We start from the raw sequence: 24,026 nt of genomic DNA on the forward strand, positions 1-24,026 counted from the left end.
TAACTTAGGCGAGTACTGGACTGCAGCTAAGCCCCCGAGTGGGAGGGTTGCTCTTCACTCGATTGGATTTTTTAAACTTAGGCGAGTACTGGACTGCAGCTAAGCCCCCGAGTGGGAGGGTTGCTCTCCACTCGGTAGGATTTTTTTCAAACTTAGGCGAGTACCGGACTGCAGTTAAGCCACCGAGTGAGAGAACTTAGGCGGGTACTGGACTGCAGCTAAGCCCCCGAGTGGGAGGATTGCTCTCCACTCGGTAGGATTTTTCAAACTTAGGCGAGTACCGGACTGCAGCTAAGTTTCCCGAGTGAGAGGCTTACCCATCACTCGGTAGGATTTTCTTTCGAACTTAGGCGAAACGGATTCGCGGCTAAGCCCACCCACTGGGGGATTTAAGAGGTAAATAAAAGCAACAACAATCATGCGAGAAGACTGAAAAGCTCTTGTCTTTGACGAACAAATTACAAAGGTACTTCTTATTACATTTTATTCGAATGAGTGCTTAAGTATAAAAGGGGTGGAGCAGCTCCGCGTTCCAAGCCCGTGGCTCGTCTTTCTGATGCTCAACACTGTAAAGATGGTATGCTCCATTGTGGAGAACTTTGGTGATGATGAAGGGGCCTTCCCAAGTCGGGGCGAGCTTGTGCGGTTTCTCTTGATCCACTCGAAGAACCAGGTCTCCCTCTTGAAAGGCTCGACCCCTCACATTTCTGGCATGGAATCAACGCAAGTCTTGCTGATAAATGGTCGACCGGATCAAGGCCATCTTGAAGGAAATATGCCCTAGAGGCAATAATAAAGGTATTATTTATTTCCTTATTTCATGATAAATGTTTATTATTCATGCTAGAATTGTATTAACCGGAAACATAATACATGTGTGAATGCATAGACAAACAAAGTGTCACTAGTATGCCTCTACTTGACTAGCTTGTTGATCAAAGATGGTTATATTTCCTAGCCATAGACATGAGTTGTCATTTGATTAACGGGATCACATCATTAGGAGAATGATGTGATTGAATTGACCCATTCCGTTAGCATAGCACTTGATCGTTTAGTTTGTTGCTATTGCTTTCTTCATGACTTATACATGTTCCTATGACTATGAGATTATGCAACTCCCGTTTACCGGAGGAACACTTTGTGTGCTACCAAACGTCACAACGTAAATGGGTGATTATAAAGGAGCTCTACAGGTGTCTCCAAAGGTACATGTTGGGTTGGCGTATTTCGAGATTAGGATTTGTCACTCCGATTGTCGGAGAGGTATCTCTGGGCCCAATCGGTAATGCACATCACTATAAGTCTTGCAAGCATTGCAGCTAATGAGTTAGTTGTGGGATGATGTATTACGGAACGAGTAAATAGACTTGCGGGTAACGAGATTGAACTAGGTTAAGATACCAACGATCGAATCTCAGGCAAGTAACATACCGATGACAAAGGGAACAACGTATGTTGTTATGCGGTCTGACCGATAAAGATCTTCGTAGAATATGTAGGGGCCAATATGAGCATCCAGGTTCCGCTATTGGTTATTGACCGGAGACGTGTCTCGGTCATGTCTACATAGTTCTCGAACCCGTAGGGTCCACACGCTTAACGCTACGATGACAGTTATATTATGAGTTTATATGTTTTGATGTACCGAAGGAGTTCGGAGTCCCGGATGAGATCGGGGACAAGATGAGGAGTATCGAAATGGTCAAGACGTAAAGATCGATATATTGGACGACTATATTCGGACATCGGAAAGGTTCCGAGTGATTCGGGTATTTTCGGGGGTACGGGGGAGTTACGGGAATACGAAGAAGAAGTAATGGGCCTCATGGGCCAAGTGGTGGAAGAGAGGAGGCAGGGCGCGCGACCCCCTAGCCCAAACCGAATTGGACTAGAGGGCCGGGCCCCCTTTCCTCCTTTTCCTCCTTCTCCTTCCTTCTCCTTCTCCTCCTTCCTTTCCTCCTCCTAGTAGGAGTAGGAAAGAGGAGTCCTACTCCTACTAGGAGGAGGACTCCTCCTCCTGGCGCGCCCATAGAGGGCCGGCCAGCCTCCCCCCTTGCTCCTTTATATACAGGGGCAGGGGGCACCTCTAGACACACAAGTTGATCAAGTTGATCGTCCCTTAGCCGTGTGCGGTGCCCCCCTCCACCATAGTCCATCTCGATAATACTGTAGTGGTGCTTAGGCGAAGCCCTACGTCGGTAGAACATCAACATCGTCACCACGCCGTCGTGCTGACGAAACTCTCCCTCAACACTCGGCTGGATCGGAATTCGAGGGACGTCATCGGGCTGAACGTGTGCTGAACTCGGAGGTGTCATGCGTTTGGTACTTGATCGGTCGGACCGTGAAGACGTACGACTACATCAACCGCATTGTTATAACGCTTCCGCTTCCGGTCTACGAGGGTACATAGACAACACTCTCTCCTCTCGTTGCTATGCATCACCATGATCTTGCGTGTGCGTAGAATTTTTTTTGAAATTACTACGTTCCCCCAACACATATCTCTTTCCTCCTCTAAGAGATCGACTGAATCTTGCCGGGCCAACTCTGCTTCCTCTTCGGAGAAGAGCTCAACTCGGGGTGCATTGTGGAGCAGGTCACTTGGCAGAACAACTTCGGCTCCATAGACCAAGAAGAAAGGAGTTCGTTCGGTCGACCGATTGGGAGTTGTCCTTAAACCCCACATAACTGACGGAAGTTCATCGACCCAAGCGCCGGCTGTGTGTTTGAGATCACGCATCAGTCGGGGTTTCAGACCTTTGAGAATTAGGCCATTGGCTCTTTCTGCTTGCCCGTTCGACTACGGGTGAGCGACTGAAGCATAGTCGACTCGTGTTCCTTAAGAAGCACAGAAAGCTCTAAACTCATCAGAATTGAAGTTCGACCCGTTGTCCGTGATGATGCTGTATCGAACTCCATATCTGAATGTCAATTCTCTGATAAAACTGACAGCGGTGCTGGCCTCAAGGTTCTTGATAGGTTTACCTTCGATCCATTTGGTAAACTTGTCGACTGCTACGAGCACATGAGTGAATCCACTCCTACCAGTTCTCAGTGGTCCAACCATATCCAACCCCCAAACAGCAAAGGGCCGGACGAGGGGAATGGTCTTCAGGGCTGACGCTGGCTTGTGAGACATGTCAGTGTAAAACTGGCAGCCTTCACAGCTGTCGACTATATCTTTCGCCATTTCATTTGCTCGTGGCCAATAGAATCCGGCTCGGTATGCTTTAGCCACGATGGCCCGAGAGGACGCATGGTGACCACAAGTCCCCAAGTGGATGTCGTTGAGGATCATTCGACCTTCTTCTGGTGTTATTAACTTTTGACCGACTCCACTCACGCTTTCCCTGAACAGTTGTCCTCTTATCACAGTAAAGGCCTTGGATCGATGGACAATCTGTCGAGCCTCTTCCTCGTCCTCTGGGAATTCTTTCATAAGGATGTACGCAATGTACGACACTGTCTAGTCGGGAGTAATGGCCAGAACCTCCATGATCAGGTCGACCACGGCTGGGACCTCGACTTCAACCGGATCGGTGGTGCTCCTAGGCTGCGGGGGCTCTTCAGTAAAAGGATCTTCCTGAACTGTCGGCGTGTGAATATGCTCCAAAAACACATTGCTGGGAACTCTCTTAGAACCTATCTTTGCCAAGTCATCGGCTGCTTGATTTTTCAGTCGGGGTATGTGATGGAGCTCTAACCCCTCAAACTTCTTTTCCAGCTTCCTCACCGCGTTGATGTAACCAGTCATGGCTGGGCTTCTGACGTCCCACTCCTTCATCACTTGATTGACTACCAAATCTGAGTCGCCGTAGACCATGAGGCGACGGACGCCGAGTGGGATGGCCATACGCAACCCATATAGGAGTGCTTCATATTCAGCTTCATTATTGGAAGAACCAAAGTGAATCTGGAGGACATATCTGAGCTTGTCTCCTCGGGGGGATACCAGAACCACCCCACCACCGGTACCATTTAGGATTTTGGATCCATCAAAGAACATGGTCCAGTGCTCCGAGTGAACTTCAGTCGGCAGCTGTTGTTCAATCCACTCGGCGAGGAAATCTGCTATTGCTTGGGACTTAATAGCCTTATTTGCCTCAAACATGATATCTAAGGGGAGGAGTTCAATCGCCCATTTTTTCACTTGACCAGTTGCATCTCTATTGTGCAAAATATCTGACAATGGAGCGTCGCTAACGACTGTAACAGAGTGATCAGAGAAATAGTGTGCAACCTTCTTCGAGGTCATGTAAATCCCATAAACGAGCTTCTGATAGTGCGGATATCTCTGGTTTGACGAAGCAGAACTTCAGAAATATAATAAACTGGGCGCTAAACTTTATAGGCTTTTCCCTCTTCTTCCCGCTCGACCGTAAGTAGTGTACTGACGACTTGTCCAGTGGCTGCTATATAAAGCAGTAAAGGCTCTTTGTTGATTGGAGCAGCAAGCACCGGCTGGGTGGAAAGTAGGGCTTTTAGCTCTGCAAATGTTGCATCAGCCTCAGGAGTCCACTCGAACTTATCTGATTTCTTCATCAGTCGGTAAAGAGGCAGTGCCTTTTCACCGAGGCGAGAAATGAATTGACTTAGGGCGGCTGAGCAACCAGTAAGCTTCTGGACATCATGCACACGCACAGGGCATTTCATCCGGAGTGTAGCACCCACTTTCTCTGGGTTAGCATGGATCCCTCGTTTGGAAACAAGAAAACCGAGTAATTTTCCGCCCGAAACTCCAAACATGCACTTTGATGGATTAAGCTTGATATCATACCTTCTGAGGTTGGCAAAGGTTTCAGCAAGGTCAGTTAATAAGTCGGAACCTTTCCGTGACTTGACCATAATGTCATCCATGTATGCTTCCACATTCCGACTGATCTGAGTGAGCAGGCACTTCTAAATCATCCGCATGAATGTGGCTCCAGCGTTTTTCAAACTGAATGGCATAGTGACATAACAGAAGCACCCAAATGGGGTGATGAAAGCTGTTTTTGTCTCGCCGGGTCCGTATAGACGGATCTGGTGGTACCCGGAGTAGGCGTCCAAAAAGGACAAATGCTCGCACCCTACAGTCGAGTCGACTATCTGGTCAATGCGAGGGAGAGGAAAGTGATCTTTCGGGTTGGCCCGATTGATATGCTTGAAGTCAATGCACATGCGAAGTGAGTCGTCCTTCTTTGGGGCCATGACAACATTAGCTAACCACTCGGAGTGGTAAATCTCATGGATAAACTCAGCTGCCAAAAGCCGAGCCACCTCTTCACCGATTGCCTTCCTCTTTTGTACGGCGGACCGTCGAAAATGTTCTTTGACTGGTTTCACTTTTGGGTCGACTCGCAAACGATGCTCAGCCAGTCCCCTGGGAACACCTGGCATGTCTGAAGGTTTCCATGCAAAGATGTCCCAGTTCTCACGGAGGAACTGGATGAGCGCTTCTTCCTATTCGGAGTCGAGTGTGGTTGAAATGTGAGTCGGAGCAGCATTGGGGTCTGTCGGGTGAATGTGAATCGACTTTGTTTCGCCAGACGACTGGAATGCTCAATCTGTGGCGGGCTTCTTGGCTCGCAATAAATCACTCGGATCTGCATTTTTCTGATATTCTTGCAATTCTACCATGGCCATCTGTGCATCGGCGATCTTTAAACCCTTCTGGAAGCACTCTTCTGCCTTCTTCCGATTACCAGTGATAGTGATCACCCCTTTGGGACCAGGCATCTTCAATTTGAGGTACACGTAACAGGGTCGAGCCAGAAAACATGCATAATCTGGCCTACCCAGAATAGCATGATAGGCACTCTAAAAATCCACAACTTCAAACGTCAACTTTTCTTTGCGGTAATTCTTGGAATCACCAAAAACCACGTCGAGAGTAATCTGGCCGAGTGATGTAGCCTTCTTGCCTGGAATGAACCTATGGAAACTCATATTACTCTCACTGAGTCTGGACATCGGAATGCCCATTCCTTTCAATGTCTCTGCATACAGTATATTCAGGCCACTGCCACCATTCATCAGAACCTTTGTCAGTCGGGTGCCTTCGACTACTGGGTCGACCACCAACGCTTGCCTCCCAGGGGTGGCTATGTGCGCTGGGTGATCGGACTGGTCGAATGTAATGGCAATCTGGGACCACTTCAAATAACTGGGTGTCACCGGAGCGACCATGTTCACTTCTCTATTGATGACTTTCAATCGACTTTTGCTCTCAACGTCTGCAAAAATCATCAGAGTGGAATTCACGTGGGGATAACCATCATCATCCTCTTCCTCATCCTCAGCCTTGTCTACTTCCTTCTCCTTTTCCTTGGGCTGTTTCTCTCGAAATTGCTGGATTAGGAGTCGACACTACTGAGTGGTGTGCTTCGGGTAAATGAAATTACCTTCTTCATCTTTTTTGGTGTGGATGTGGCACGGCAGATCCAGCACATCATTTCCATCTTTATCTTTTACTTTCTTGGGATTCCATGGCCCCTTGGGCTTCCCCTTGAACTTCCCTTGAGTCACAGCTAAGGCTTCACCAGGGGCGGCTGGCTCGGCTTTGCGCTTCTGTTTCCGACTGGAGTTACCTCCTCCGGCTTCATGGGCGACTGTTTTGTGCTTGCCACTCCGGAGTCAGTCTTCTTCTTCACTGTTGGTATACTTGGTGGCAATTTCCATCATTCGAGACAGAGTCATATCTCCTGTCCGACCGAACTTCATATTCAATTCCCGATACTTGACACCTTCTTTAAAGGCACAAATCGCCTGGTGATCAGACACATTCTCCACCGTGTGATGCAATATGATCCATCTCTGGATATAATCCCTCAAAGACTCATTCGGTTTCTGCACGCAACACTGTAATTCGGTCAGCCCTGCCAGCCGTTTGCAAGTCCCTTCAAACATTCTGACAAATACTCGGGCAAGATCTTTCCAAGTATAAATACTGCTTGGCGCTAACTGATTCAGCCATGCTCTAGCCGAGCCCTCCAGCATCAAAGGAAGGTGTTTCATGGCCACTTCATCATTGCCGCCACCAATCTGGACAGCCACTCGGTAGTCTTCAAGCCAAGTATCAGGCTTGAACTCACCAGTGAACTTACTGACTCCAGTCGCCAACCTGAAGTTGGGAGGAATCAATGCAGCCCTGATGGCTCTGCTGAAGCACTCCGGACCTGAGACATGCACCCTGCTGCTGGTTGGTACATCTCTTTTGTGACCCTCTCGGTGAGCTCTATTTCTGTTGACCAAGCCCTGAACGAGAATAGATCTCGCATCAAAGCTCAGTTCTCTAGGGTCGACTGGAACCCCTTGCCCCATACTGTGAGGGCGTCTGTCATCATGTTGCCGCGACACGTACGACCCACTCCTTGGGGGAGGTGTGGGCACTCGACGACGATCATCGCAATCGACTTGGTGATCATACTGCTCCCGGTTTCTACACTGATCTCGTCGGTCTCCACGTCCCTCACGCCTCGGAGGCGATCTTGGGCTGTGAGCCGACTGAACTGTGTCTGCAACCACGGACCTGCTATGGATCCTATTCCGTGACTGAGATATTGTTGTATTCTGTTCTCCTGCTGCATGGAGCATAGCTCAGATCTGCATCAGACCTCGACCAGCTTCTGATTGAGAAGGTTGGAGCGACTCCGCTATCCGGGTTGTAGCTGCGAGATTCTGGATCGGACTTCGGTATACCTGAGTCGGAGGCGGAAAGAGTTGACGTCGACTGGATTCAGGAGCACGCTGTCGAGCACGCTCGTCGAGTGCGCGCTGGAGATTCTCCAGTCGAGTGCGCTCAGCCAAGTTGGCCAGGCGCGCCTGCTCCAAGGCCTGGGCCTCAGGGGTTTCTCCAACTATAGGAGTATGCAGTGCATCCATGTTCCGGCGGCGAAGTTCCTCCCTCCGCTGCGAAGAGAGGGGTTCGGGACGGTACTCTTCATGAACGCGCGACGGATCACCGTCCCCATCGTCTCCGTCTTCACGGGTGAAGCCAGGAGGACTGCGTGGTCCATTGACCATCAAAACTTCTGCCGCTGGGTCGTTGCTGTCGCACTCGGATGCAGTCGACAGATCAAACAGGCCGTAGAGAGTTTCGTCGGGCTCGATTGCCTCGACTTGAGGGGTGGCCGACTGGCGAGCCACCGCATGCCTCACCCACCGCTGAAGCCTCGACCGACTGGAACGTTAGCTCCGGCGGGCCGCAGAGAGGGGGAAAGCTGCTGGAGCCGACTGATACTGGGTCGACGGCTGTCGCAGGAGGACGCCGCGGACGCACGCGCGAAAGTGTGTCGCCCCGCGGGCGGGGAGTGCGTCGACGTCGAGTGGAGCTTCCTGAAGCCAAGCGGAGTCGTCGGCGACAAACACGAGCGCGCCGAGACGGATCTCGCGACCCTCAGCCAAACCTCTGCCTGGAACCATGATGAAGGGGATGGAAAAAATTGCAACTTCTCCAACAAGTCGCTAAGACACCTGCCCCACGGTGGGCGCCAACTGTCGTGGTTTTAAGCCTGACAGTAGAATAGGGGGGTAGAAATGTAGAGGCAAGATCCTAGCTGTGGAGGAGTTGTACACGCACGTTTTACGAGTTCAGGCCCTTCTCGGAGGAAGTAACAGCCCTATGTCTCGGAGCCCGGAGGCGGTCGACTGGATATATGCGTGTGAGTTACAGGGGGTGCGAACCCTTGTCCCGGAGGAGGGGGGTGGCTTATATAGAGTGCGCCAGGACCCCAGCCAACCCACGTTACAAAGGGTTCAATGTACATTAAGGCAGGGCGTTACTGGTAACGCTAGTAATAAAGAGATATAAATGATATTTAAGGTTACAGAGTGAATGATCGACCGTTGTCATCCTGAGTGACGTTAGGCCTTCTACACTCCGAGTGGTTTCTTGTATCGTCGAGTGGTTGTTTGCATAGTCGAGTGTCTTCAAGACTGTCGAGTGAAACATAGCTTCATGGTCGAGTGGATGATGATTTCTCCTTGACTCCTTCTGGTTCTTTTAGAGATGTCCTTGGGAGGATATCTTGGACAGATCCATGACCCTACCCTAGATACATAGCTTCGTCAATGGTGACTCGCTAGGGATCGTCAATCTCTTGTCCGGCGTCGAGGCGCCACTCTCGGCTAAGCAACGCAATGCACCAATCATCCTAAAGTTAGTCTGTTCGGATCGCCCCACGTTGAATCGTTGCATGCTTGCCGCCATGATCCCGGATGGGTTCGCGGTGTGCAAAGTTGGATGTCAGAACCATAATTGGTGGAGATCGAGAAAGGGCAGTGATTACGACGACATCGCTTTCTACAATGGGAAGCTCTGCGGCCTACTCCGCTGCAGTCTACACATGTACGCCATTAACATGACCAAAAAAAGTGATCTGGTGGTCAGCATCACCTACGTATTGGACATGAACCAACTACCCAAGTGTGTGGGATCCGACCACATCAGCTACATTTTCAAGAATGGCGACAAGATGTTGATGGCCAAAAGAGCCCAGTGGATAGTAAAGAACATGCTTTTCTTCAAGGTGTTTGAGCTAATTAAAAATACGGGTTACGATTATAGCTGGGTAGAAGTGACTACATTGGACAACCATGCCTTGTTCTTGAGTACCAAAGGCTCGAAGATGGTGTACGTATCAGCAGGGAGGCGTGGCGGAGTAGAGAGGAACCACGTCTACTACAATCATATCAACTTAACGGGCGATAGTATGTCCACCTGTAAAGATGTACAATTGACAAGGTATGGCAATGGCGAATATTTTTATTGTAGGATACAAATGAAAATCAATGGAGACGACATGATCAAGTCAATAGGATATTACAGGACTATTAGTCACCATAAGGATATGATGTGGCTTCTCCCTCCGGATTTCTAGGTGCTCAATGTCATCGCAATATGTATCAAAATTATGATGTTGTCTACTTTCAGTAGAAATGGGTTTTTATCTTGACACTTTTAGCTGATTTAGATGTTTTACATGTGTAGGCCAGCCTGTCTATACCTACTACTACTAATAATATAATAATAATAAAACTAATTACTAATACTGATGGGCCACGCTACGCATCGACCGGCGGATCTTTTTTAAAAGACCCGCCGCCTCGTGAGACGTAGGATCTGACAGTTTGAGTGACCGAGACGTAGGTCACGTTGCGAATATTTCTGCAACACAGGTCATGTTTCAGACATTTTTGCAACATAGGTTAAGTTGCAGATTTTTTTTGTTTGTAACAAACATCTTGTTACAATTTTTTTTTTTTGCAACAAAGGTCTTGTTACAATTGTTTTTCATGCAACAGAGGTCTTGTTGTAATTTTTTTCTTTCTATAGAGGTCTTGTTACATTTTTGTTTTCAACAGAGGCCTTGTTGCGGAAACTCTCCATAGCGGCCAACAAGCAGCGACCATGACGGTGGAAAAGAAGGGCCACCGATAGTCATGACCTCGAGCAGGAGCTCGGTCTGGGAGGGAAGGGAAGGAGAGGTGTGGGAGGAGAAGAAAAAGAGGAAGGGAAAGGGCGACGACGGAGGCCTGCCTCACCAGTGAACGGCGGCTGCTGGCGCGAGCCGGTCGTGAGCATAAGCGTGCACATGGCATGGGCGAGCTCTCCCCAGGGGGCGTTGATTTAGTACAAAGGGGATTGGGAAGACGAAGTATGAGAGAAGAAGATGACTCAGTTGGGATAAGGATAGCAGTAGGGTTGGGCTCCACTTGCACACGCCTCGCGTAGAAAAAAACAATTGACAAAAACGAAAGGATCCGCCGATGGATTTCAAGCGTTTCTCAATACTGATACTAATATATTTTTAAATCTTCTATACCTAATAACATTAGGCGGGTGCTAGGTGCCGGCACGCTAGCCCAAACATGGGCCAGTCGGCCTGCAGCCGTCCTATTCCCCTAATTCCAACCATCTGATCCCGTGACAGTAGGTTGTCTTCTTTCCCTGCACCTTAGATCCCGTGAAAAATCAGGTCATCATCCTCCCCCCGTCAGCCACCAGGCACGCAGGGGAGCCATGTCCGCCATGGCCGCCGGTCGCCGCCCCTCACCGCCGGTCACCCGTGTCATCTCATGTCTTCCTTCCCGGATCCACGCATGCAATAACTTTGGCCCTGCGGTTGCAGCTCTCTCATTGATGATGGCAGCTCCAGTGGGACGGCCGCAGCTCCAGTAGTACGATGAGCGGCGGCTGAGTATAATTTTTACTCCACTAATGCCGATTAGGGATCGGCTAGGTCCTGGTTAGAGGAGTAAAACCGGAATTTTACTCCTCTAACCGTTTATTGGGGATCAGTTAGTATGCCCTAAGGGACTAGCTTCTCTCGTTTTGCTTACATCGTGGGAGATTTAGGGACTGTTCGGACTTCCTCTGTTCTGCAACTCCGCTCGGGAGTGGAGTGGCATGAATTATAATTTGGGGAGTGGCTAGAACGGCGCTCCGCTCCGTAGTGGAGGGTTGCCGATCAGGGTCTTAGTCCAACAGAAATGCCAAGTTTTTTAGAAATTGTTCATCAATGCGGGGTACCATGTTGTTCCTTTGTAAACCGAATTTATGGTCTGTTCTGTTTGTAAACTCTTCTTAATTACACCTAGTTATCGGATTGTTTATTCCTTGGACGACTCTGCATGCTCTGCTAACTGTAATCGTGCGATACAGCTAATTGTGCTATACTGCTAACTGTAATCGTGCGATACGCAATGTACCATTTTTTCTCCCATATATAATTGAATGAAAAACCGGTCTGGTATTTTCATCCAAAAAACCCGATAAAATACAATTTTTTTTCTTTCTAAAATATGAGTTCCTTGAAGTAGGGACGTGATTGCTCGATGCAAAAAAAAAAGGACGTGATTGGCTGATTGCTGTCGGTTTACTTGGCCCCGACGGAAAAAGGAGGAGTATATAGTACGTTGGTAATTTCTAAACCCTTAGCTGCCAAACCCTAGCTACTACATCGATCCGCACAAGCCTCAGCAATCCAAAACCATCCGCAAAATCGAGAAAGAGGAAGATGGCGGCCCAGGTGAGCACGTCCGCAAGTGACCACCTGCCCCCGCGTCGTTCTCCTGGGCGACTCGGGTGGCGACTAGGGTTCCCCCCGTGCCGCCACCCCCTTTTCCCCGTTCTCCCTCGCCGCCACCTGAGGGTCTCGCCCGGATATTGCCCGCGGACGCTGGGGAAGGTGGCGGCGAGGCCTCTGACGCTTCGTCCATGGCGGAGGTTTTCGGATCTGGGGCGGCGGCCCTGTTTGGCGAGGCAGCGGCGTCCTCTCGGCTGGCGCCGGCTGCGGGTGATTCTGGCCGGATTGCTCGACCACGAGGGTGGTGAGCCGCCGGCGGGGGCTGGCTGCGGCACGGAGTTTTCCCCTTCTCGCCGGATCTGAGGTTTGGCTCCCTCCTCCTTGACTCCCTCTGGCCGTCCCCTGCTACTTGCGTCTCGTGCGCCGGATCTGGAGATGATGTGTGCTCGGTGGTGAGGCTTGGGACTACGGGAAACCGTTTGGTTGGCTTGTCCGGCCCGGCGGCAGCGACGCCTTTGGCGCCGTTCTTCCTCCCTGGAGGTGCCGCCGAGGTCCTCCCCTCTCCACCCTCGTTCCCCCTCCCGGGTGAAAGCCCAAAATCCGGCTAGGATTGGGCGGCAACGGCGCGTTTCGTGTCGTGCTCCTCCTTGGAGGTGCCGCCTGGGGAGGGCTCGTGTTCGGGTGAGGTGTGTCAAAGGTCTGAGCTTTGGGCGGCTCTGGTTGTCTGGCGGCGGCGGTTTCGTCGGGATTTGCTTGGCCGACATTGTCCCCGTTCCCCTCAAGGGTGGTGCCCATTGGGTGTGGCGTGTTCGGCTCAAGGCTGGCGGTACGGTGCCTTCGATCCGGTGGTAGGGGATGGGGTTCCCCTTCCCAGCATTAGCAACACGGCCCGGCGGTGGGCTCCCGGTGCTCTTCTTCAATGGCCGACGGGTCTTGCTCCTCGACGTTCTGCGGTCTTCCTTGATGTCCTGGCCGCCCTTCTTCAGCAGCTGCTCCCGATGGCTTTCCGGCAGTCTACTGGTGTCCTTGGTGGCGGCGGTATAGTGGATGTGGTGTGCTCATTGTCCATGGTGGTGTGCTCTGCGGTTGCTCCTGGCTCCGAGGTTGCCATCGCTTCTGCTCTAGGGTGAGCACTTCTCAGGTCCGCTGGTTCGATGCCTTTCGATCCAAGGCGAGAGGGAAGGGTCCCTCTGCGGCACGAGAGGAGGAAGACGCCTGGTTTTCTTCATCCTGCGAGTCAGCCTAGTTCATGCCCACACTCTGTTCTAGCAGGTCTTCATCCTGCTCAGCCAGTCGCTACCTTTGTTATCAGTTTTGCTGCTGTCTTCGGCTAGTACAAGCTATGGGCTCGGTTGTATTTTCCTTTCGTGCTTGTGCGCTGTGTTGAGTTGTAAGTTTCCTAGTGTGCTTCCTTGTATCGTTTGGGCCGATGTGGTTTAGTGTATGTTTGTAATTCCTGGTCGGTTGATGGCTTTGTTAATTTAAAGCCGGGCTCTTCGCAAGCCTTCGTTCTAAAAAAAAGGTGAGCACGTCCGCTGCGGCAGCGCCGGCCGATGATACGTGGTCCAAGCTTCCGGCTGATCTTCTCAGCGAGGTCTACGGCCGGATCGCTTCTCCGCTTGACCGCGTCTGCTTCACCGCAGTCTGCCGCTCATGGCGCATCGTCAAGTCATGGCAACGGCCGGCGCCGACTTTGCCGTGGCTCATCTTCTCGCTATATCATGGCGGCGAGATGCGCGTATTCTGCCCCATGGACGGTGTATCCTTACGCCTTCAGCTCCCGCCCGAGGCAACAGGCTGGTCGGGTTTCATGATGGAGGCTGGATCGCCGCCGCATCCTCTCGCGGTGGTGGTGCTAGTGACTGGCTAACGATTGTCAATCTCTTTTCTGGCGTCGAGGCGCCACTCTCCGCCAAGCAACGCGCCACGCCATACATCGACAAGTTAGTGTGTTCGGAGCGCCCCATGTCAAATCGTTGCATCTTGCCGCCATCACGGGAGGGCTCGCGGTGTGCAAAGTTGGATGTCGCAACCATAATTGGTGGAGGTCGAGAAACCGTAACCATTACTACGACATCGCTTTCTACGATGGGAAGCTCTGTGGCCTACTCCGCCGCAGTCTACAAATATACACCATTAGCATGACCAAGAAAAGTGATCTGATGGTCAGTATCACCTACGAATTGGACATGAACCAACTACCCAAGTGTGTGGGATCCGACAGCATCAGCTACATTTTCAAGCATGGCGACAGGATGTTGACGGCCAAAAGAGCCCAGTGGACAGTGCAGCAAAACAGGCTTTTCTTCAAGTTGTTTGAGCTAAATAAAAATACGTGTTACGGCTAAAGCTGGGCAGAAGTGACTACATTGGACGATCATGCCTTGTTCCTTAGTACCAGGTGCTCCAAAATGATGTACGTGCCAGCAGATAGGCGTGGCGGAGTAGAGAGAAACCACATCTACTACCACCATTTCAATTTACCAGGTGATACTAATCGCATCTGTAATGATGTGCAATTGATGAGATGTAACTACGGCAAACATTTGTATTGTAGGAAAGACAAAAAAATCAATGGAGTGGATAGGATCAAGTCAAGAGGATATTACATGACTAGCAACTATAACATTACTAATCTATACTACTATTAAAAGAGCAAATATGAAACCCTAAACCCACCAAACTTAGTGTACACAAATTAACCAGCACCTTTGGATTTAACCTGCTTAATTGTATCTAAGGGCATGTACAATGGTTGATAAGACACTCTTATCTTAAGTTTTGCATGTAAATTAGAGATGACAAAAAAACATGTCTAAAAAACATGTCTACAATGGATCATCTCTTAGCCTTATCTTCAATAATTAGTTGTTCCTAAAAATATGGTAAGACAAATTGTGCTAAGAGATCATCTCTTGTCTTTTCTTAAATAAGATAAGACAAGCCTTCTCTTATAATTTCTCTCTCCTCCATCTCATCATTTATCCTACGTGGCACTCTTAAGATAGAACCATTGTATATGCCCTAACAGTCTGTATTACTTCGGTCGCCTGCCATCGAAACGAACGGACGAGATAAAATGTTCTGCCGGTCTGCTACCAACTACGGTCTTCACGCACGCCCACTAATCGGCTCGCGACCACATCTCAGTTGCGAAGAAAAACATCACGTCTCCACCTCCAACTCCCTGTTCCCATCACCGCCGCCACCCGCCACTCCTCTCCTCTGCTGCCCCAGGCGCGAGGAACCAACCTCCCGAAGCAACCGGAACGGCAAAGCGGCGGAGGAATGGAGAGATGGCGTTTGCGGCGGCGGGGAAGGAGATGGGGCGAGCGTCCTACATCCGGATCAAGCACGGGGAGGAGCGGCGCGAGGCGTCCTGGAAGGAGTCCGAGGGCCGGGTCTTCTCCGCCACCACGCGCACCGATGTTGCCGTGCGCCTTGGCGAGCTCCGCGACCAGATCCTCGCCGGTTGCGCCTCCTTCACCTACCTCGCCGCACAGCACTCCGGCTGCTCCTCCGCCCGCCGCGGCGGCGACCTAGGTACGCCTCCACTTGCCCCACTTACGCGCTTTGCAAGCTTTCATATAGGGTCTCCGATCGTGGCGAACCGGAAGCTCCAGCCCAGGAAGAGCTCGACAGCGTGGAGGTCCTCCCCAGCCAGGAGTACGTGACCAGCTCGAGATCCACTGCCGAGCCAAGCACTTCTCCGTTCTTTTCTTCTTCTGTTACCCAGCCAAAACAATTTTGTCGAGAACAATCGTATCTGGTTAGGATCCACACAGGAATCTACAGCACAAATAATGGAGGAGCCACTACAATAGATGATGGACATGTGGTTGCTTCCCAGCTCTTTTCTTCAAAACAATCTGAGAATAGTACAAAGTAGATTGGAGCATATGGAAAATTGCTCAGGAATATCTCCATTTTGTGCTTATTGCCTTGATGTACAGTGACCTATAAAAGGGTGAAAACAATCAGTGAGATACTTCTCTGGATGTAGAGCTCACTGACATACGCCTAAAAAAATAAAATTATATTTTTTACATTATTATTCTCAATAGTATAGTTGAACATTTATTACCTTGTGGTTTGTACTTGGTCCCAGCCTCCCAAGCTTAAATCTGAAGTTGTTCTGTATAGGGGAGTGAATTGTATGAGAGTGTGTTTCCAGGTTTAAATCTGAAATTGTTGTGTATACTATATGTGCATGCAGTGTGTATGGTAGAACCAATCGATTTGCAGAATATGGCATGAACCGGAAGAGTAATCGGTGCCGCCACCGGAAGGCTCGGCAGTGCTAATCGCCGGAACTACACTACCGGCAGTGCCATCCAAATCCTCAGAGATGCTCAAGATATATACAATGTACACACAAAGGGGTCCACATGCAATTATCTAATTATTGGATGCATCAGATTAACTGTTGAATGAATCACATGTGTATACTTGAGACAAATGAATGTATTAATGGGTAGTAATTTTTTGATCTATCCTTTTTACATGTCCTCGAGGGTGGCCATAGTAGCATCTTGAGTCCAAATACAGTGCTGCCATCTAACGCCGCCTGCAATTTTTTAGCTACAGGAATTTGGACCGTCCTGCAAGAAGAATCAGCTGAGAAGGTTGGACTATGCTACTTCTCTAAGGCTGAGTATATACTCTTCATTGTTAATTGTAGTGATAGTTACTATTATTGAATTGCTAAGGTGACAAACTGACAGTTATTGCTTGATGGGCTTACTCTTGTTCATCACATTGCATCCCTCTTACACAGGAACCATCAAATGTTCACACATATGTATGTCCTTTATTTGTCATTTGCTCTTTTTTATTTCGAGCTTCCGTTTTTGTGTGGATAATCCAATTTCTTATATTGTCAATGGATCTTAAACATCTTCACTTCTGATTTCTATTTCAAACAGATAGTGCAGCTTTGATGGCCTTTTATTTCATACCGGCAAGTGTATTTTGTTCCATTAGAAAAATAACTGTATTTTATTCCTGAGAAAGCAATCTTATACGGGAATATAGTGTTGTATTTTGTGCACCCTCATTTGGCAAGAGTTCAGGTTACTATTTGTCTCTGTGTGAAAGTTCTCACATTAGTTCATGCAGAATATGTCTATATTTTTACCAAGGGGTTCTAATGATTCGGAGACTGCATATGTGCAGATCTAGAAACTCTTTCTTCCCAATATGGGCAATGTGCAGATCTAGAAATGGTATGTCCCCTATGCGTGTTTGACTGTTGGTGGAGATGTTCATACTTTAAGATCTTTGATTCCTGAGTTAGTGAGGTGCATGCTCTCGGCCCTGACATCTACTTACTCTATTGTCATCTATAGTCTGTATCGTGCTCTGCGCTTAATGTGCATTGGGTGCATAGCAGAACATGAATTTCAGATGCCCTTATTTGTTTGATGAAATGCCTCCTTGATCTGCATGCCAGGTATTATAGCATACTGTATATGGCTTCTAAGCTCTTTGAAAGTTTAGGACACAATAGGAAGTCATATTACAGCGGTTTCCGGTTAATAACAAAGCTGAAAGCACAATCTCTATTTTTCGAGGGCAGCAAAATTGTTTTCTAGAACTGATAGTTTCTTCAGTATTTTTTAGTTTGCTTTTTGTTACTTTATAACTGAATATGAATATGCAGTTAGCTTATTTTTCTTTTATGTGATATGTGAGTAAATAGCGGTTAGCTGCATGGTTTACTGTGATATGTGAGATGAGACTCGGAATGGGTGCATAATGGTCCTGGCTACCGGAGAACTCTTCAAGCTCGCAAGTGGTGCGTGTTGTAACTCCCACTGTGGCGTTGTAGTCGAGCCCATCAATTCAAATTCTGATGATAACATGTACCTTGAATCCAAGAGGGAACAAATCCAGTTGTTCCAAGACGCGTTTTGTTTTTTTGTATATCTTGTTGACAGTTTGCATCTTTGCCATGTTCACTTGGACAATGCATATATGTATTATAAGTCCTTCCAAGTTCATAGAATAAATCAGATATACTTCTGAAATCATTATTATACAATTGCAATTTCATCTTGGATTATGCTTTCTTTTTTGTCTGCTCCAACTTGGCATACATCCTTAGAAGATAAATGTGGGGTTTGTATTGAACTTCACCTTTAGAGAGGCAGGGATTATCAACACTACAGAATTCAATACACATGAATAATGTGTTGCTTTGGTTGAGACGTGTGTTGCACGTGCATGCTAACTAGTCACCGTAAGGGTCTGATGTGGCTTCTCCCTCTGGATTTCTAGCTGCTCAATGTTGTTGCAGCATGTATCAAAATTACAATGTTATCTGCTTTCTATAGAAACGTGGTTTTTATGACTTTGCTAGTTGTCGGTGAGTTTTCACATGTGTGTGTGTGTGCGCGCGCGCGCGCAAAGGCTGGGTGTGTGTGTGTGTGCAAAGGCTGGGTGTGTGTGTGTGTGCAAAGGCTGGGTGTGTGTTCATTGTGTTATGTATCCTCTTGATGCTCCATTTTGAGCCAACAAAATCCACCCTTTGTCCCAAAAAAAAATAGAAACGTGGTTTTATGTTGACCCTTTTAGCTGATGTTCCATGTTTTACATGTGTAGGCTTGCATGTCTAAACCTTAATATATTCTCCCCCTTCATTCCCAAAATTCATTGTTTTAATTTTGAATCTATTTTCACTTGATATACCAGAACAAATTAAGGTATGTTATTCTTCCCCATGTGATTGCCACGGATTTGCCTACTCAAGAAAGACACACAAGATTTTAATATGCAGTCAAGCTCAACACGAACAAATGACTTAAATGTCACAACCTAAGGGGTGAAAATTCCTGAAGATTCCCATCAATACCAAATTCATGTAATCCTATGAAATTAAGATTTATGGAACTAGCTTGAAGTCAAACAAAATTCTGTATTCGAATGTGATCGGGCACAAACACATATATACACATTCAACTTTCTGCATCTGCTTCCGCAGGGCTACTGGGCTACCAAATCCCGCCGTCTACCTACCTCCTCTTTTGACTCTATCCTCGGCCGCCATTTCCACCTGCAGGTGACACGATGGCGGTAGCCACCCTAGCTAGTTATCGGGAGGCCAGGGAGATGCAGGGACCGTGTGAACACGCTGACTCCATGATTGATAGGCGGATCGACGAGCACCGACGATGGAGGCGTCGGGTATCCCGTGGCATGTTACGGTGGTGGCGTCCACAGGGCTGGCGGCCGGATCTGGATGACGCGTTGGGTGTGGTAGTTGGAGGTTGCAGTGTGCTGGTGTTGTGGTTGTGCGTCATCTCTCTATGGTCGCGTGAGCTTTGACCCGAGTGTACGTTGGTGGTGCGGTTGGGCTCAAGGACGGCACGGCGGACTGTTTTTGGTGGCGGGTTAGCTCCGAGGTGTCGAATGGTGGTGGTTGCATGAGGGATGCAATGATGGTGGCGGTTCGGATGGAGCAGTGGTTTGGAGGGGTGCTTGCTTGTGTGGGGTTGAGCTGGACCTCGTGTGTCGGCTGGTCCAGTGGATAGTGGTTGTAGTGGTGTCAACATTGCTTTGAGCTTGTTGTCATAGTGTGGTGTGGCAGTGTTGTCGTTTTTCTCTGTTTGGCATAGTTCACCATTGATGAATATAGAAGAAGAGTCGCGGCCCAGTCGCAGCTTGAAGCATTTATGCTTCCTCCCAGGTGCCTAATGTAGTGAGGCATTAGTGTCGATGGCATCCCTGTTGTTGGCTTGGCTCTCCTTGCCTCTACCGGTACCCTTGGGTCGCCTCTGAGAAGGTCAGTGCTTCGAGGGGCCTTTTTTCTTCTTCTCGGCGTCCTTAAGGGTGTCGATCATGTACAGGTCGTGGCCCAGCTGCCAATATGGGGTATGGCCATAGGTGAAGCCGCTCGTGGTGTGTCGTCGTCATTTTCATACATGTCGGTTGCTTCATCAGAGCCGTAGTTTAGTATGTTGGTTAAGTCCTCGATTGTAGCGACTAGGTGGATGGTGGGAGGGGCACAAATTTCCCTATCGTCAGCTTTACATCCAATCTGATCATAGACTAAGGATGACATCGCTAGATATGGATTCGTTCTAGCATCTCATTTAACTCCAAAAGATCCTCAATATTCATGGCCTGACTGTAGGCCATGTTGATATGGAAAATTCTCCATGGGTTGTTTGACGCAACTTCATGTTCTTGGTTGGCCAGGGTTGACTCCTGGTTCACCGGCTGAGAGGTCGGGCCCAAGTTTAATGCAGAGTCTGATGTCGGGCTAGACTCGAGGTCAAGATCTTAGGTGGCAGTGGTCGGATCCGTGCTTAAAATTGTGTCCAACGTGGCGATGATCAAGTCCATACTCGAGGTCGGCTCTGACACGAGATCTGATCTGAGGCCCGGATCAGGGGTTGGCTCTGTGGTTAAGGTCAGGATGTCCGAAGAGTTCTCAAGCCGATCCGGCATCCAGCCAGAGAGGGCGAGATTACCGCGCGAGTCGGCGGTGCACTCCAAGCTCGCGAAAGTGATGATCTGGTTTGGGACGAAGTTTTTGACACGGTCGAGGTGACCGGCTGAATTGGCGTGCAGAACAATGCTGCCAAACGCAAAGAGTTGGTCGGGGACGAATATGTCACCGTAGCCAGTGTCGTTGTTGATCTGCAGATAAGCCATTGATCCTTTTCGACCACACAATGTAACTCAATGAAAATACCAATGTCGGTACTAAAACTTGCAGATCTCGGGTAGGGAGTCCCGAGCTACGGATCTAGAAACGATAGTAACAGGAGACGAAGGGCACGATATTTTACCCAAGTTTGGGCCCTCTTGAAGAGGTAAAACCCTACGTCCTGCTTGATTATATTGATGATGGAGTATCGAATACATGTTTGACCTAGCTACCTCGAGATCGTATGTTGTGTTCCAAACCGTAAGGCTGGTTATTGTGATTTTGTCTCTACGGACTAAACCCTCCGGCTTATATAGGCATCAGGGGTATCTAGGGTTACACATGGTTGGTTGTCAACTAGGGATAATCATGCCAATTGGTGGAGCAGTCCCTGAAGTACACGATAAGTCTTCGACTGAGTCCATCTTGGTCACGTTTGAGATCGAGGCTTCTAGAGTCCTTCCTTGTGAGATCGGTGGGCCATAAGCTCAGCGCATGGACAGTGGACCAACTAGGTTGGTACCTCTTAGTCCAGGACACCGTCAATTAGGCTTTGGGTGAAAGGTTTGGGTTCAATGCAGGTCATTGTCGGTGATGATGGCTCCCATGGGCGTCCTTCTCCTCCTTGGAGGCATTACTGAAGAGTGCTTTCCTCACCACTGGGACGTATCTGACCAGAGTGGAAGAGATGGTGGTGTCTTTTGGTTGGGCTGGATTTCCCCGAAGGCTCGATAGGGCGGTCGTGCAGATCATGGAGAAAGCTTTGTGATCAACAACGGTCGATGCCGGGGTCAATTATGGATCTGCTAGATAAGCAAAAATATTAATTGCACGAGGAGCAAAAGAAATTGGTAAGTGCATAAATCACAAGGATTCACCATAAGATCAAGTAATGATGTAGTTGTTTCTTTGCTTTGAGGTTGCTCACCACGTATGACATGTGGCAACGATGTAATTGTTTCTAAGAGTGATTCCTCTATTTTTATTTTGCATCATGGGTCCTCTATCGCCTATCTTGTTTTTTCATTGACAATATAATTCTCACTACTAATTAACACCACGACCACTCTCCATTCAATTATTCACTCACCCAAATCTTCCGTCTCCATGAATGATTTGGGTGATGTAGATCACTTCCTTCAGGGCAACGATGTAATTGTTTCTAAGAGTGATTCCTCGATTTTTATTTTCCATCATGGTTCCTCTACCACCTTTTTTTCATTGACAATATAATTCTCACTACTAATTGACACCACAATCACCCTCCATTCAATTATTCACTCAAATCTTCCTTCTCCATGAATGATTTGGGTGATGTAGATCACTTCCTTCAGATTAATGCCGTAAGTAATTGATGTGGCTTGCTTATCTCTTAATAACAGTACACGCTCAAACATCTAGACCGTGTGCACATGCTCAACTGCAATCCCATAAACATACCCATTTATACACGTTCTAAGGAGCCTTCCATGAAGGGCACTCCTTTACAAAACCACACCCACTATCGCAGTCTTGGAGGGGCTTTTCAATATCTCACACTAACCCGGCAAGACACTGTTTATGCGGTGCAACAAGTGTGCTCATTTATGCATCAACAGAGGGACACCCATGTGCAACTAATTAAGTGCACACTACGCTATCTAGGCCGTAAGGGGAATGGCCGTTGTGGTCATTGTTCCGGAAAATGTAGTCACACAATATGAAGTTGTTTACCTAGACACTGATGTTTGGAGGGTTACCAACAATGGAGGTGAAGCTTAAACGTCAACATATAAGGGTGGCTATCAACCCTAAGATGCGTTACCGAGGTATAGCACGATCCCGAATCATGGTAGAGTACTGCTCACTGTCGTTGCCTGCACTTTTGCTTCACTAATTGCCGGTACATGCGTGTGTGTGCATAAAATTTCCTCTAATTTGTAGTACTCCCTCCTTTCCAACATCTTAGGCGTATTATTTTGCATGCAATCCTTAATGTAGGGTGCACAATAACAACCTCCCCAACGATCGCGTAATCCTAGTTTCAGATTGGATCGGTCAAACAAGACTAGGTCCAAAGAATCCGTGCATGTCTCCCTCTTTCTTCTGCATGCCTCCCTCGTACAATTTTCGTGCTAATAATTAATACGCCCAAGATATTTTTCCGAGAGCAACCACATAATTCATTTCACTAATAGAAAATAAAGTTACATAGCCAAACACACGTGAAAACTGAAAGACTAAATACTTTGCATATAGACTCCTAAAAGATAGAAAAATATAGAATTATCCCTAGCTTCTCCTGCACTGCCGAAGCCAGCGGTCCTCGCCCAAATCTGGCATCGTCAAAGCGCACGCAAAAAAAGACATTGAGCCTCCACCATTGCCAAATCTAGGGAAGCACCATTGCCAAAGAGGCTTTGTAAGTCGATGAACAGGCTCGCTGCAAGCAGCAAGGCACACGTCGATGTGGCACATCGACCGGAGGACATCCCTGTGCTACCTTGGACCAAGATCCGCTGGATCCCATCGACGAGGTTGGGGGACAACGAGAGATCCACCACCATCGGACCAAACTCCTCGCTCCAGAGCATCCATCTCGCCCTGGCCACCAATGCCGCCGGGAATAGCACATACGCCATCGACATATCAAGAGGCTAATCTCACTAGATCTGAAGAATGGCGAGAGGACCAAGCCACCTACTTCATTGTGCCACTGTGTAGATCTTTAAAATGTGTGGTTACTTGCAGCTCTGGCGGCCGCTTAGCCGCCTCCAGGATCGGGACGTCATCAACAACCTCATCGCCGACCTTCGTTCGATGGCCTTCCGCTTGGCGCCCCGCTCCCCCCGCCACCCCCGGAGCCTGACTAGATGCTTTGCCGCACCCTGCGTGTGCGTGCCTTTCTTTTTTTCTTTCTCAGGGCTTGCTGAGCTGTGTCCTCAGCATTAACCCTATTTGACTACTTGTTGTGCTAGACCTCTGGGTGTGTGTGTGTTGTTGAACCTTGTTGGATGTTTGGCTTTATCTATAAAGCGGGGCGAAAGCCTTTTTCGGTAAATAGCACATACGCCATCGACATATCAAGAGGCTAATCTCACTAGATCTGAAGAATGGCGAGAGGACCAAGCCACCTACTTCATGGTGCCGCCGTGTAGAGCACCGTCAAGATGGGGGAGGGGGGAGAAGCAATGGCATCTTACTCTAACGCGGCGCCACCGATGCGGCACCCCTGAAAAAACCTAGCCCAACCCTAACTACTCGCTAAGATCGAAATGGCGAGGTTCCCATCCCCTGCAGCAGGGATGAGAGATCTTTTTTTTTAGCATCAGTACAGACATAAGCGCTCATATACACGCGCATACACTCATCCCTATGAA

At 48.6% G+C, this 24,026-nt stretch overlaps 1 protein-coding gene across 1 annotated transcript; it reads left to right on the plus strand.

The window, feature by feature from the left end:
- The first annotated feature begins 15,310 nt into the window (after positions 1–15,310).
- LOC119357508 (peptidyl-prolyl cis-trans isomerase Pin1-like) lies at positions 15,311–16,318 on the plus strand. Its single transcript, XM_037624431.1, has 2 exons — positions 15,311–15,557; positions 16,260–16,318. Exons 1-2 carry the CDS (start codon positions 15,311–15,313, stop codon positions 16,316–16,318), a joined length of 306 nt encoding a protein of 101 aa, XP_037480328.1.
- Positions 16,319–24,026: the final 7,708 nt, after the last annotated feature.

This window comes from Triticum dicoccoides, chromosome 2A, assembly GCF_002162155.2.
Source record: "Triticum dicoccoides isolate Atlit2015 ecotype Zavitan chromosome 2A, WEW_v2.0, whole genome shotgun sequence".
In the NCBI taxonomy this organism is placed as follows: domain Eukaryota; kingdom Viridiplantae; phylum Streptophyta; class Magnoliopsida; order Poales; family Poaceae; genus Triticum; species Triticum dicoccoides.